Consider the following 16,011-nt stretch of genomic DNA (forward strand, 5'->3'; position numbering starts at 1 on the left):
GGCCTAATTTCACCGGTCTGTATGATTCCACTGAAAGGCACTGTATTTGTGGGTATGCTAGAAAGAGAGAGAGGCAATGAAAATGTGACTTTTCGATAATAGTGTATGATAAATGTGTGTGTTTCTGTCTGCGACTCAAAGGGTTATAATTGCTGTGAATGAGGAGAATCAACCAGGGAGGTGTTGTTGTCTGCTTGTTATCATGCATTCATTTGCAATCAGCATGTCAGTCTGGCTGATGACTGTGCCGCTGTGTTGTCGGACCATCACTTATGCAGGGCATGGCTCAGGAACTGGCTCTTTACCATCTTACAGTATGCATGACAGGACCTCTGCTGCCTTCATGTCTCATTCTGTACACCTCTGTAAGACCACACCAGAGAGAGAAACACACTTTTGTGTGAGCATAATGCTGCACAAAAAGGTCTAACGTTGATACACATGATGTATGCATTAACTATACAATATTTTCTTTTTTTTAATCTTATCTTGCTTGTCACCTTTGCACAATACACTTCATTACTCTGAATTATGAAAATATGTGTCATTGTACACTGTAGGTAATGACTTGAAGCAAAATAAAAAATAAAAAAGAAATAGGCTAAGTTCACTGCCTGTCTTAACTCTGCACTCACAATTCCTGATAGATTGTGCAATTACAGACCTTCTCAGCCTTTGCCACGCTGCGTATTATAAATCCTGAAAGGTTAACAGCCCTCCTAAAGCACTTGCAGTGATAATGCAAGGGAGCCCCCGTTGTCCCCACACAACATCCCGTACAGCAATACCATCTAATTAGCCCACTTAAGGACTTCTTTCACTTTAATGCTATGAGTATGGATAGCTAGCAGCAGAGCGGCGTAGATAAAGATTCAAATTGTCTCCCGACAATGGGGACCATATGCTAATGGCTATTCCCTTGGTTAGGAGCACGCCCCAGGGAGATGGCACTGTGCGCTTCATGGCCCAGGAAAAAAAAAGGAGAGAAAGATACACACGCATACATCACTTTATACCAAAGCTTTATTTTAGCACGGCGGCCTATTGTCATAGCAGATTCTCTGCTGAGCCAGCTAAAACCAACTAAATGCAAGCTGAAGTGCCTGCGTTTTGCTGATAAACTTTCTCACAAATTATACAGTGAGACATTTAAAACCTGATGCAAACACTCGACTTTGGGAGACACATTAATAATAAGCGACGTCTCTCTCCACAGCTCTGATTTCCTGTGAGACAATACAGCAAAAATGTCTTCCCATCACTCTCTTCGTATATGCGGGATAAAGAAAGGATCGTCTGATGGGTTAACTTGCTCACTCAACAATCAACTGACAATGTGTTTTCATGTAATTTTCTCTCTTTTTTTACCCCCCTGATGTCACAGGTCATTGCATACAGTGTAGATACCAGCAATGAGCCAGGGGTGATTTCTCCCCTGCCCTCCTGTTTGGATCCCACCCAGAGCCAGGTGTTATCCTGATAATTGGCCCAGAGTGTGGATTTTTATTTTGCACTTGGCTGAACTGCTAGCCTCACAGTAACAGACAGAGATGCAGTCAGAGTACGGATTGGCTAGTACCGTATCATGTTAATACTCTCAGGAGAGGTGCTACTGTACCTCCATTATATTTCTGTGTGCACAGCAGTTGTTCCACCTGTGAAGGAATGCAAATGATATTTTGGGGAAGTGTTAACAAGATGCGTTCTATTTTGCTATGGGAAACCTACGCATCTTCATTAATTGGTATAATTTGTCAAAAACTGCGCTCACGCTTCCTCAACTTAGCTCTTAAATCAAAAGAAGCGTAGCTAAAAAAGAAATGGACCCAGTCTGCCTGCTATAGATATCCGAGCCTGTTATTCTTGTTTCAAACAGACCCAGGCTGTTTTGTACAGTGTTTTGCTGTTTAGGAGTTTATATTTAACGTGAGCAGACAGAGTGAATTCCAGCTCTCTCCCTCTCTGCGGCTAGCTGGGACCAGTGTAGCCGAGGCAGAGAAGGGTGCTGTGTGTCCTGCTGACCCACCCTGCAAATGAGAGGGTGCTGTGGTGCAGTGGCTGCTCCTAATTACTACCAAACAGCTGCAAACACATAGGGCTACAGCGAAGGGGCCCAGCCATACTGCCAGGCCAGGGGACAAGCCCTACAGTGTGGGGAAGCCACAGGCGGCCCGCTGTGCTCCTCGCTACCCTCAGTTCACTCCCACGCCAATGAGGCCCCCGCTACAGCCCAGCTCTCCTGCTGCCTCATCAACTTCTCTGGCTGAAATTGCAGGGTGGCAGGGGAATCATGTCTGTAAATATGACCGCACTGACAAAGAAATGTCATGGTCCCTGTTCAGCTGGCTGGGACTTTGGGGAGGGAGGTATGTCTGTTTAGATCCATGCAAACCATGACAGCTGCAGAACTCTGGTCCAAGGCAGGAAAGAAAATAGAAGAAGACTGTAACCTTCGGATAGGTACAAAGCAGACCCAAAGAAACAGTAGTATCCTGTAAAATAAGCTAATATGATTGGAATATTTTACATAAACCTTTCATTGTTTTAAACCTTTAAAAAAATGCCACAGATAAAAAGATCAGTAATTAGAAAATTGTGACACTCACCTGCCTGTTCCTCTCATCCATGATCCTGGTGATCTGTATCTTCTTCCGCCCCATGGCTGCGTCCTTTCCAGTCTCTCTGACACCTCAACAATATCAGAAAAACAACACGATTTCTTCTCCCACTCTCCTAGCACATCGTGCAACAGTCTCTCTTCTTGTATACACTCTTTCTTTGCAATACGCTCTTGGACAGACCACACCACAATCTGCAAGACGACAAAAAGAGAAAGACAGAAAAACAAGGGAGGGGAGGAGGGTGGGGGAGAAAAGAAAGTTAACTTTACACTCAACAATGTCTCCTTAGGCACTTCAAAGCACCGGAGGGCTCTGCTTTTTGTTCTTAAGCACATTCAGAAAGTATGAGACCCACATGGCATAAACCTTATCTCCACACTCTGCTTCACACTTACAGGGCAGCAGCTATATAAGACTCATTGCCTAGTTAGACTGACAATGCGTGATTAAATGCATTTATTCTGACAAGGTCAATAAGAGCTGGTCACATGTTGCAAAATAATAGGATCAAAATACTTTCAACACTGGTTGTAATCAGAATCAGAATCAGAAATACTTTAATAATCCCAGAGGGAAATTATTTTTTGTTACAATACTCCATTGGTATGAGTAATTTGATCATTATTAAGGATATATATAGAAATTATTTACTATTTTTATATTTTGGGAAATATGCTTATGCATTCTTGAGAGTTAGCATTTATACCATTCTCATATCAGTCGGTTAAATATAAGTCCATCTATTTTAGCAAGACTGGAAACGGAAGGAAACAGCTAATCTGGCTCTGTCCAATAGTAAGAAAATACACCTACCAGAACCTCTAAAGCTCACTAAATATCATGTTACATATTCATTTAATCTGTACAAAAAAATATGTGTATAAGCGACAATTTACACTGAGTTAGGTGCTGGATTATTTGGGGGCCAGGAGCAGTACCTTCCTGTAATCTCTACTGGTTGCCTGGCAACTGGTTTCAGCAACTATTTGTTTCAAAAAACAAATAGTTGATCACATAACCCTGTAAAATGGAAAATTGTTGTTTTTACACTTTGTATTCTGTCTGGATTAAACAAACAGGACGTAAGACATGTTGATTAGTAAATACTGCTGGTAGGTAGTTTCCCTTTGTTTTGAGTCTTTATGCTAAATTAAGTTAACAAGCAGCTGGCTGTAGTTTCATTTTTACCGTACAGATATCTATTTCGTGACAAGACATCAAATTTCACAAAATGTAATTACTGCAACTAGTTTAATTTCATCTCTATATTTTATAGAGTTATACAAAGCTACCTGAATAGAAGAAGTTTGTCTACTGTACCTTCCCCCGCCTACAGAAACAGAACAGTGACATTTCCTCACTCTTCCTGAGCTGACCAACCCTGATGCCAGTTTTGCTCTTAAGATGATTAAGAGAGCACCCAGTCTGGGGTTGACAGTAGTTGAAATCTCCTGGGCTAAAGGAGGGTCTGGGATATATTCCCACATGAGCCCATAACCTGGCCGGTGGTTCAGACCGCACTGTTCCCCTGGGAACATCTAACTCTGTCCTGTCTCTGCTTCTCTGCGAGAAGAGATATAGCCCCCTCCCTCGAGGCGCATCCATCACTTACACCCAGCAAATAGAAAATGTCTAAACAACTACATTTCCCCTATGAGTACAAGTGTATAAAGGTTAACAACTCAGGCCATTAGATGCAGTCAGCAGTTGTGAGGCAAGGAAGCCAGGGGCCGAATTGGCAGTGAAAACGAAAATGACCAGTTCCAGTGGCACACAGTCATTATGGGTTACAGATGGACTGGCATTATGGTGTCTGGCTGTCTGAATCGGGGCTCCACTGTAGGCAAACTTGACTGAGATCACCTCGCTAACTACCCACGCACTGCTGTCTGAGCCAGGAAAGTAACCGCCTGAACCCCCACAAAGAATTTTCCCCAAACCACATCACAACAGGCCAGGGAGAATGACGATGTTCTTCTTCATTCACCATTTCACACACACACACACACACACACACACACACACACACACACACACACACACACACACAAGACTGAGGTCAAGGGGGACACCCAAAGACATACCTGAGCCATCCTGAAAGCAATAGTAGTGCACTCATTTCATAACCATTTGATGTGTTCATATTCCTGAAACCTTCAGTGAATTTACTGAAATGGGAGGTACATATGTTTTAAAAATATATATATTATAATATAATAATAAAAATTTGGATCTGGATTTTTTTTTATTTATTTTTTTTTTGGGGGGGGGGATTCAGATTTAATGGCAAGTGGTGAACCTGACAACTGACCACAGTGGTGTATTTTATCTGCACTGAGGTAAGGAGATAATATTTTTCTCACTCTGTTTATACTAATTTAAAGTATTCTACAATTTTAACAGTAAAGCATGTATGTGTTTTGTTTAAAGGAACTTATCTGAGGTGATGTCATCTGTTAAGGCTGTTTTGAATAGGCCACACCAGATTTTGTTCGTTGAAAGCATGTGTTCATCAATATAATATGAGAGTAAGCAATGTGTCCCATCTAAAATCACAATCTGCTCCTCCAAAATGTTGCAGCCTTGCTCATTTTATGAAAGTCTAGTGAATCTTGTACATCAGAAAGAATCGAGACGCACATCTTTTCCTCTCTCTTTATACAGACGAGCTGTCACACCAGGACAGTTCAAGTCTAGAGGCATAATAGTCTGTGTCATGACATTTCTCTTACACAGATACAAAATGACAAGCTGAGAGGGCCTTCAGACTGCAGGTGTGCCACACTCTCAACGTAGTGTCCACATTCATCAAAAGTTAGTCGAGAGCTAAAACATTTTGCTGACAGAACATCGTTTTCAGCGTTTGAATGATCACTCTAATTTAATGCTGCGGTTGATCATATCACAACATACTTTACTCTAGATCAAATAACGCTATTTCAATCTCCAGATTTAAGTGGGAAATTTTCAGCTGGCACCACTGCCCAGATAGACATGTCAGAAGATGGTCAGATTACAAAAGAGAACAATGTCTGTACTGTAGTAAAGTACATGTTTGTGCTTGACACTCTGACTTATCTTGAGTGTTTGAATGAGACAGAGTATCTGTTTATGGCCTAAATCATGTGCTTTTTGTGTGTGTGAATGTGTGTGTGAGAGGGAGACAAAGAGACAAACACAAAAAAAGAGACAAGGAAAAATAGAAAACTGAGCCTGAAAACATCTGAGGCCATCTCAGTAAATATGCACTGCCAAATGGTTGATGTTTGTGTACTTGATGTAAACAGGAAGCCTACAGCAGTTTCACCTCAAGATGTCATATATATATATATACCTCTGCAAATAATTACAGGTCATTAACCTTGTTTGTTCTGGAGAAGCATCAATCTGATTTGTTGGTTCAGTATTGGTGCCAAAACTGACCTTGATAGGCGGATTGGATATCAGCTAAATGTTGCCCATTAAATACAGTTTCCGCTCCATTCATTTACAGAAGATCATGTTTTGAAAGCTACCACTGATAGTTCAGTACCCTGCAGGTAATGCACGCCAAATTTATTTTAACGTGAAGGCAGTGGTAGGACTTTTCTGTCAAGGCAGAACTGACGTACGTGGTTAGCTAACAGCCTTTTTGTCAGGACATGGATGGAATCACATGTTTAACAAGAACATGGACTGATGTTGCAAGCTTATTAACAACAAGCTCTCAGAAACCGGAGTTTAAAAATAATATTAGATGAGTTATCTTGTCTAACAGGTCGGTTTTGGTCTGGCAAAGCAGACAGAGCACTATGTAATTATACTTAGGGAAGCCTTTTCCATGTGGACGCACAGAGGACAGTGAGCGCAGAGCTGTACATCTCAGCTCACAGCAGCTTAGAGCTATGTGCAATCGTATCTGTACCTGTTCCCTGTTCACAACACCAGTGATCCTACTGCATAAACCATGAGTGCTACATTAGACAACATTTTATGTTATGTTATCTGCAAAATTGTTTTTTTATTTTTATGTTTTTGTATTTATGTAAAATGTGTCTTGTCTAGTTTGTACATACAAGTATCTCATCACATACTCTTTATAAAAGACCTTGATGTGATACACCTGGTCCAATTTGATATAAACCAGTCCAGCACTACTGAAACTTGCTTACCAAACATTTGTAACACATAAATCAATGTGCAGAGAATATGTCGCCATAGGAACGACCACCTCAGCTTGACAGAAAGTCAATAAGACATGTCTAACAGACAAGTGTGTGCCTTACTGTACCTTCTGTTGAATACACACGCTATCTATATCTATAAAAGAAAATAAGCATTACAATTGTTTCTGATCAGAGCAGCTATGATGAGGTACGAGTCTGGTCAAGTGACAGGAGGGCTGGTCTGCCTCCTCCTCCCTTAAGACAGACCGTGGAGACTTGGTGACAGGCCTGGCCCTTTCACAATCAATAAAACATGCTCAATTCCCAGTGTAATTACTGGATCCAGCACATCCTCCTCCCTCTCTGCTTACAAGCCTGTGCTCACTCCACACAAAGTTGAGGCATTACTCCCTCAACTGTTGTCCTATATAAAAAGTAACATTAAAGTACATAGTAGATTTATGTTGCTGGGTTTACGTAATGAACAAAAAATGAGGCCACTTTTATTCTACACATGTGTAATATAATAAGACTGCATCCGCATTCCGGTCTACATCTCAAGAAGTCAAAAATAAAAGCAAGTATGTTGAAGGTTATTTGAAAATTCATCCTATCTGACTTAAAAAAAGTAAAAAGAAGCACTCACTATGTGCCTCCACTTCTTTGAAGGTGATGGACAGCAGCCAAAGTCTTGAGCACAGCCGTGACAGTTGCGCTTCCTGTGCAAGGCAGCACTAGCCTCAGTATCCTACCACAGGCCGTGGGCAGACAAGACTCAACTTCCTGCCCCTCCACTTCCTGTTATTCAGGACCCTTCTGCATGCCCTCTGCGGGGGAGTCGGAGGGAGCAGGGGAGAGACGGAGAGGAGGAAGAAAGGGAGGAACCACCTCGGGGACACCCTTCCCCTATGATCCTTCCCCTTATTACCATCCTGACTGTAAGTCCGAGACTAAACAACAACAGAGGCTCATCTCTTGTGGCTTCACTCTGTGTGCTTATTATGTTTACTGGAAGGATCATTACACAACTGGACGACGTGCACACGCTGCTCTCAGACACTCACTTTACAATTAGTTAGTAGGCAGAGACCTTTCCTTGTTATTCAAACACTCCACCGGTTACATAAGAATGAATCACGGCTCTCACAACATACAGTTAATATACATTGAAACAACATGATTAACTACATTTCTGATAGGATACAACAGCCTCACGTGTATAATCTGATGTGAATTGATATGGGGATTCTTTTAAATTATCCATAGCGTCATTCTAAAGTGTATCAAACTCGATGCGTCGACACTGTGGCTCAGATATGAGTAGCTTCTGGCAAACTGGAGACATAAAGCGTAGCAGCCTAAATCCTCAGTTTTACCGATTTGTTTCAACGGAGCCTTGACACCAGTGCGGTAGGAAATGAACATCCACTTCTTTGTTCTTGCTTTCATCAGGAGGTGCTGTACCTGTAAATGGGGCTGTTGGCCTGGGGGGAGTGGAGTCAAGCCAGCCCTCTCACACTCTCTCCCTCTTCCCTTTTGTGAGAGCGTGCTTATCTCTCTCTCCAGCAGTGAAAGGCAGGATTGTGGCCCCAGCAGCATCACTAGTGTTAATGTCTCCTGATGCTAATCTGACACACGGCTGATCCCCCAACATCCATTTTCTCCATCCGCACTTTTAAACCCCAAACACCCTTTCTTTCTTTCTTTCTTTCTTTCTTTCTTTCTTTCTTTCTTTCTCCTCGTGATTTTTTTCTTTCTTTTTCTTTCTCTCTTTTCTTTGAACTCATGTTATACATTTCCTCACCTCAGTTTCCAAGGCAACTAATGAGATATAATTAATAAGAGCTATCGCAAGGGCATGCGAACAAAAAAAGTGAAAAAGCAGGCTTTGAGAAATGTAGCGAGAGGTCGGGCAAAACATGGACTTTCTGCAGCGATTCCCCTTCCTCTGTAAAGCATTGCTCGGGGTGACATATCTCATACCGGAGAATGATTTAAATAACATTTAAAATAAAGAGTAAAAATGATTAGGATAGTAATACCTTGAAGGCGTTGAAAGAAAATCAAATACATATGCTGTAAGAAAACCCTGCAGGACAAAATTTTGAAATTGTAAAGCCTGGTAAATGTTTCACAAATTGCTCACGGATTTAATGCCATGTAAGAAGGTCGTCAAGCATCTTGCCCGTCTTATTTCATTAAACGATATGTTTCCTCTACATATTAAATCAGTCTGAAACTAACTCAATCGAGTAAGACATAAAAATTCATTGTTCAAAAGGAGACAGTGACCTGCACAGTAGGGACAGTCACAAAGCCAGCCAGTGAGAGGCTGTACTGAAATGGCAGCCAAGCAGACAGCGAGTGGTTAATCTGCCCTGATGACTGGTAGCTCAGTGCAACTCTCCAATGACCCAGCTGTAATCCCACATTGGATCAATGCAAGTTCAAACAATCCTCCATGCTGCTAGCACCTTGCTTGGGCTGGGGGATGGTGCTGTAAGACAGGAACCAGGAGACAGAAAGCTACTTATCACCTCCAAAATGACATCAAAAGGAAAGAAAACCCCACAGGATAAACCTGCTCTTGTTGAGAAAATGTTTCATTGTGGGCCACGTTATACAGCCGACCAAATGGAAATGATGTCGCTTTTCAGATAAATACTGGACATGTATCTAATCTCCAAAATCTGAATGATGATGAGTGGATATAACAACCAATAAGCAAAGGACATCATATGCTGACAGTATTACCAGACAGACATCCTCCATCTCACTCTCACAGTACTGTCAGGGGATGAGAGGACTATGCAAGGTGACTTTGACTAAGTGCCTTGGGGTTTCATGAGAAAACGCCATTGACATTACATTAATTTCATGTCTCTTTTTTAACTGACTTAGTGCCACAGAGCCCTCGATAGCAGGAAAAAAATGAAACAGACATTTTTGCTTTAGCTTCGAGGCACAGGCGGCAGGGATCTAGAGGCGAGGAAGACAACACTGACAAATAGGTGACACGATCAGCTACCTAACTTTTTCCTTACTTCGAGAGTCATTCAACAGAGCAACGAGACACAGCAGCTCAACGGAGCAGGTTGAATGTTAGTCAGAAACTTTCCATTGCACTTCACGTGTGTTTGGGTTTGATAGGAGCAGTGTGTATGAAGAAGAGACAGAAGGAAAAACAAGAGAGAGGGGGGGGAAGTCAGACAGAGAGAGTGGGAGAGAGAAGACAGTATGACTGTGTTAACTATGTGGAAAGATGTAAGGGAAACAAGACTAAAAGAAGCACCCCGCGCCCATCCCATCCCACCTCTGTGGTAGTGTGCGGCAGCGGCGTTGTAACATAATTACTGCTGGGACACTTCTATTCCCAATGATCCATTTGCGTCAGTCAGGTTTTCGAGCCTAGCCAATGAATGGATTCTCAGTTTCTCAAGGATAAAGAGATGACCCTCTCCTAACAGTTATATCCATTTCATGTAGAAAAGCTACTCTCCTCCTCAAGGTAAATCCCTTGATGCATATTTGAGTGAAACTTTTATGAACAAAGAAAATGATGATAACTTCCTTGATGCAAGCGTAGGGTGATGAATTATACCTCATTAAAAATGAATGCGCTTGACGACTGACATATCATAGACATACGGTGAAGCTGTTACAGCGTCCTAGTTTGTGCTTCTAAAGTATTGCCGTTACATCCGAGTCACGGAGCTAAGCATCCGAGTTTCCGAAAAAATAGTCACCCAGCGATCTTTGAAAAAAACCAGAAGGTCATTTAACGAATGCCCTTAAAAAGGTGTTTCCACTACACACAAAAATATCCCACATGCCCCATGAGAAAAATATTTTTTAACCCGTTTCACTTCTATTTTATAATCCAATAAATCCTTTTATAACATGTATATATGTTTGTTTCCTTTATGTTTTCATACAAAATATCTGTTTTTGCTTGTATTCACAATTTGAGAAGCAGGTAAAAAATCTTTTTTTATTTATTTATTTATTTATTTTTTGTCGAAACCTCAGTGTTCAGCTCTGTGATTCATCCCAGTGATGGATGAGAGGCACTATCTGAGGCTAGTGTCCTGCTAGAATTTCAAACTCTTGAGGCTACAGTTTTTCTCATGCAGGCACAGAGTATGGCATTACTTTAAATTGTGAAACATCTATATTAGGTTAACCTCTTGACCTTTACGAATAATTTCCAATCAGCCAATCTACAGTATGTCACGCCATATGTGTAAAATGCAATAGACAAGACTAATGGGTAACTACTCACTTCATATTAGCGCCTTTGGTTTAACAAACTATGTCTCTGAGCAAAAGCCCTCCATCACTAACATTCCTTATGACAGTATGTCAGTTTAACAAGTCAATGTCTTGACATAGCACAACATCAGTATTCAACATTCTTCATGGTTGAACACTTCCTGTGTGACACTTTGCTCCTGCCGATAACGTTACATGTTAACACATCTGAGTGAGTGTTTATCTCAGTTTTCACTATTGCATGACTTTTTAGGATGGGGGTTGTTTTAAAGAGATAAATTACTGTAAACTGGTGGAGAAAATCTTGTCTTTCTTTTTTTCTAACACATTCCCACAAGCACAAATACAGTAAAACTGATGCATGCAAGGTCCTAGAGGTTTATACATTTGCATAGCATTACAGTGTGTTGCTGTGGTCTGATGTGGTGCGATGGCATGTGTCCATTTGCATGGTTGTCTATCATCAGATGGACTTCTCACCAGGGAACAATAATAATGCCAACACCGTAGGGAGAAACAGTCCCCCACCCTCCCAGGAACCCTGCGAGCTGTGTTAAGTGCCATGGAAGCCTTTTGATGTTGCACAGACTGCAACTCAGAAATGGTAAACAGCAAAGATGAACCAAGATCTTCCTCCAGGGGGAATCCACAGTGTAAGGATATTAGGGACGTCATGCATAATGTGTCTCAGCAGCAACGCATTTACCCGATCTCAACGCGTCTTTGGAAACAGTGTGGATCCAGATTAGACGCTGAGATTCCAGATATTCAATTCTCCCCCGGTGTTTGATGATCAGCAGGCAGATTTAACTAAATAAATAGTGAGCGCTGCAGAAAGACAACAGTTTCTGGTAGACATACACGCAGTCCATATTGTTTAGGATTACTGTCTGCCTTCAAAAAATGTCTGCTTTTAATGGAAAAAAAATTAAAAAGCTCAGAATAAATATTTGATTTTCTCTTCCCATTTTTATCTTCCACTCGATGCCTCTTTCCCACAGTGTTCCATTACATAAAAGGTTTATGCAATCTGAGCAGTGAGGATGGCCATGAGTCATAACAACAGTGAAGGGGGCTAGCTAAAGTAGCATTGATTTTTTTTTTCTTCTTCTTTTATGTCATATAATTATCATGTAAAACAACAAATAAACTGATCACCCATTTCTGAAAATGCAGTGACACATATGAGCTGGAAGTGACCAGGAAACACATACAATCTGGGTTTGTGAATGTCTGTCATGGGGTTTTATGTTATTAGTTTTTTCTCAGCGTCAGTTTTCAATTTGAATAATCAAGAGTCTGCTTTGTAAGCGATGTGTGTTAAGAGTTAACAGCAGTCTTGATCTATCACAGAGAGCCTGATTTTAATAGAGAGGGAGGTGGGACAGAAAATGTGCGAGACATACCATCATTTCTTTTACATCATTTCATAGAAAGTTGATTTCAACCTGAGAGATTTTTTTCTCTTGTCTATCTCAATTTGAAATTCTGTCAACATCAATGAACGGCAGTCACTGAGCAAATAATCTAAGGGGTATTTCTGCAGCTACAGCCCACAGTTTCTCCCAAATCAGATGATGTGTGCTAACTGTCACATGAACACTGTGTGCAAACAGTGTGATAGAGAGAGAGGGAGACAGACAGAGAAAGGGAAAGAGAGAGAGAGAGACCCACTGGCCCTGCTGCTGCTCGCCTCTCCAGGAATCTTTTCAGTCAAACTGTTTGCTGATAGCCTCGGGTCCTGAATCCCAGGGCCAGTGGCTGATGATGGATGCCTCCCTCCCTCCTCCCTCCTCAACCCCTATATATGTTCTGAACACCCCTGATAGCTGGACCGGCGACAGAGGTTGATGGGGAGGAGGGAAACAAAATCAAGAACAACACAGTCTGACATGAATACAGGCTGGCAACAGCTCACTGGTGGAAACACTACACCATTTTCAACTAGATTTGCAGCCCACAGCACACAGATGGAAAGTGGACTGGGAGAAAGGGAGAGGACAGACGGGCAGACGCACAAACAGCGGGCAGACTCAACACCTCACTCACAATCACAGTCACACTATAGAGAGCTGGGATCTAGAGACCGGAGATGCAATGACAATATATTCTGAATGTCCTTGATCTTGGTTTTTAAAATATATACACATAAGAAAAACATATGGCCTGCCAGAAATCAAATCTTTTGTTCACAAACTGTCAAAGCCTAGACATGATGATCAGGCTTGTAAAAGTAATACTTGACCAGACTTACACTCTCCAAAGGTGGGCAAGGTCAAAAAGACATTTGTATCATTCTGAATTTGCAGACACGACATGAACACAACATGCTGTATCTCGGTCTAATGTATAACAGTTTGGAAACTCGTCCTCTAGCCGAAAAGAACACGCATGAGGCGTTGCAGTGCTCATGCTGCTAGAGCTCAGCCCTAACAGCAGAAAGGAAGACAACTTTGAACTACAAGTCAGAGCCCCGCAGTGGACTGGAGCAGCTTCCAGGGGAAAAGAGGGGGCTGGGTCACTTCCCTTCCCAGTTCATATGGCTGATGTGGGCTGGAGAATAATGGGAGGAATCACATCCTCCCCAGCTGTCCTGGTTCACAGGGCTTCTCAGACAAACATGAAAAACAACGATATCACAGGCCAGGCCTCCTTCCTGCAGCTCGGGAGGCCAGCCCAGCTGCAGGAGATCTAAGTCTTCCTTCCAGCAGCTACTGGACTTGTCGTTAACGTGCCCTCCGTAGGAGTTGTGACACCCAGCTCTCACAGCTGTATTTACTACTACAGCCACTGATAAACATTTCTCCATGGACTCTTGCTGTCTTGGTTACCATAATGGGAGGCTGGATTAAACGGTGATAAAGGATGTAGCTGATGTTTCAAATCGCCTATTTTAGCACCAACACAGTAAACAGATTCATCACACAGAGCTTACCAGACTTTGAAGAAAGTTTACTTTGCACATAATTCAATTGTTTGTCTGTTTGTGATGCTACTACTTAATCGACTCCATACAAAGGCAGGATTTAAATCTCCAGTGAGAGATACTTTTTAAGATCTACAGGAATTCAATACAGTGGGGTATATTAGCAATCATGGGAGATCTTTTGATCTAGTAAATTAGATTATAATATATTCCTTTGATTTATGTTTTTTTCAGAGTCTCATTAAAATTCAGTTAAAATGCAACTCAGCAAAGAGATGTCTTTCTTAACTTCCTTTTCAGTTTCAGCTTTGCTTTATACTTGATTCAGCTTAATATCGTAACAGTATTGTGTGGCAACATAAGCACTCATTATTTTCATGATTACTATTATCTCCACACAGGCAAATGTTTTTTTTTTTTCTCATATAAACAAAAAGAAAACAAGATAAAAAAACAATGACTAAACTAAACCACAGGACACACACGTTTGGGTTATATGTCCTCTAAGTGTGGCCCACTCACTTTTGAGATGATGCAAAGTGTGATACTGTGGTTTTTTTTGTTTGTTTTTTTTTGCACTCCAAAAAGCCCAAGAAGGAGGAGGCATCATACAAAGGTGCTAAATGACTTGACTTGACAAGTCGTCATCTTTGCTCTACCGCATGCTTCCACAGTCTACCCTCCCAAACCACACAGTGTGCTTGCACTATTCGTTCTGCTCATTAAAGAATGTTAGCCTTAGAGTAAACAAAACAATAAGTGATGTATGGGGCTTTAAAAATAGAGCCTAAAATCACAACAATTAGAAATATCAAAGATAGAAAGTAACTATGATGTTATTTTATAATGCTACGCTGGCTACAGTGGCTATATAACACCATATTTATATTTATTTGAGTTCAGAATAACAGTCAGCAACGGGTATGGATGTAAAGAGAGAGAAACAAACTAGGATCATAGTGGAGAAAAGCAGATTAACAGCAGATTTAGAGTGCGGCACTGTTTGAGGATCTTCCTACTGATTCTCCTGTGTGGTCCAGGTTGAAGAGGTGAGGATACCTCCGGTCAGGTCTCGTTTGGAAGAGCATGGGAGACAGGAAAAGACGGTGCGGCCTTAAGCTGCTCTGCCCTGCTCAGCAGCACATGTGCTGAGTGAGCCAAATGAGGTGGCTTACCACCAGAGGTCTCAGTCAAGGGCAGGACAGTTGAGAGGTCACTCTGAGCGGTCTTGCTATACAAACAGTGCCTCAGCGAGTGATACATTCACCCTCTAAGCTTCCATGAGGCTATTAGAGTGGCTAAGCAATACTGGAGTTTCTGATAGTTACGTTTTTATAGCTGTTATTATGCAGTAAATGGTGTTAATTATAGTTATTCAGAAAGTCTTTAAAAAACACTTTTTAGACAAGTAACTGAATTATGAATACTGGCTTTATCAGTTAAATCAATGATGGTCTATATATATACATATATATTTAGCCAGTTGAAGTTGTCTGACACCTATTGCCAGTTCACACCTGTACCAGTACTTCTTGACCACAGCACATGTCCTGACAAATACCACAGAGAGAGAGAGAGAGAGAGAGAGAGAGAGAGAGAGAGAGAGACTATTGCTAACAGACTGACCAAAGGGGCCCGGCATGACCTGTTTAACATTAACAAACCTCAGAAAGAAAAAAAATATATATATATGTCTGTTTATGTCGGATTAGTGGTATGCTGTACAACAATGCCCAGCTATTTGCTTACAAAAAAAAAAACAGCAGCACAAGTCTCTTTAGTCTGCAGGAGACAGTCTACAGTTAACTGTGGTCTAAAACATTATCTGCCAGGCTCAAAATTCTGCATCCAACCTCCAGGTCTCACAGGAAAACGCTGGAATCTCCATATTGATGATAGAGCTCCAATAAACAATGAATCATGTTACTAATATGCTTTTGTTAGCCAAAGAGAAAGCTGAGTAGTCACAGTGTTGCAGAGTGTTTAACACGCCACTTTTCTTTTGAGTGATCACCAAAAAGTAAATTGCCAAGTCAAGCACGTCATA

General features: G+C 41.4%; 1 protein-coding gene across 12 annotated transcripts in view; it reads right to left on the reverse strand.

The window, feature by feature from the left end:
* Window positions 1-16,011, reverse strand: part of mef2aa (myocyte enhancer factor 2aa) — a 101,179-nt gene that overhangs the window by 36,341 nt on the left and 48,827 nt on the right. For all 12 annotated transcript variants that reach the window (XM_019262994.2, XM_019262997.2, XM_019263003.2 and 9 more), the window contains one exon: window positions 2,607-2,812. In XM_019262994.2, coding sequence (XP_019118539.1) covers window positions 2,607-2,660 — 54 coding nt within the window. In that variant the 5' untranslated portion in view covers window positions 2,661-2,812. The remainder of the gene's footprint in view (window positions 1-2,606; window positions 2,813-16,011) is intronic.

The sequence above is a fragment of the Larimichthys crocea genome, chromosome XXI, assembly GCF_000972845.2.
Source record: "Larimichthys crocea isolate SSNF chromosome XXI, L_crocea_2.0, whole genome shotgun sequence".
Classification (NCBI taxonomy): Eukaryota; Metazoa; Chordata; class Actinopteri; family Sciaenidae; genus Larimichthys; species Larimichthys crocea.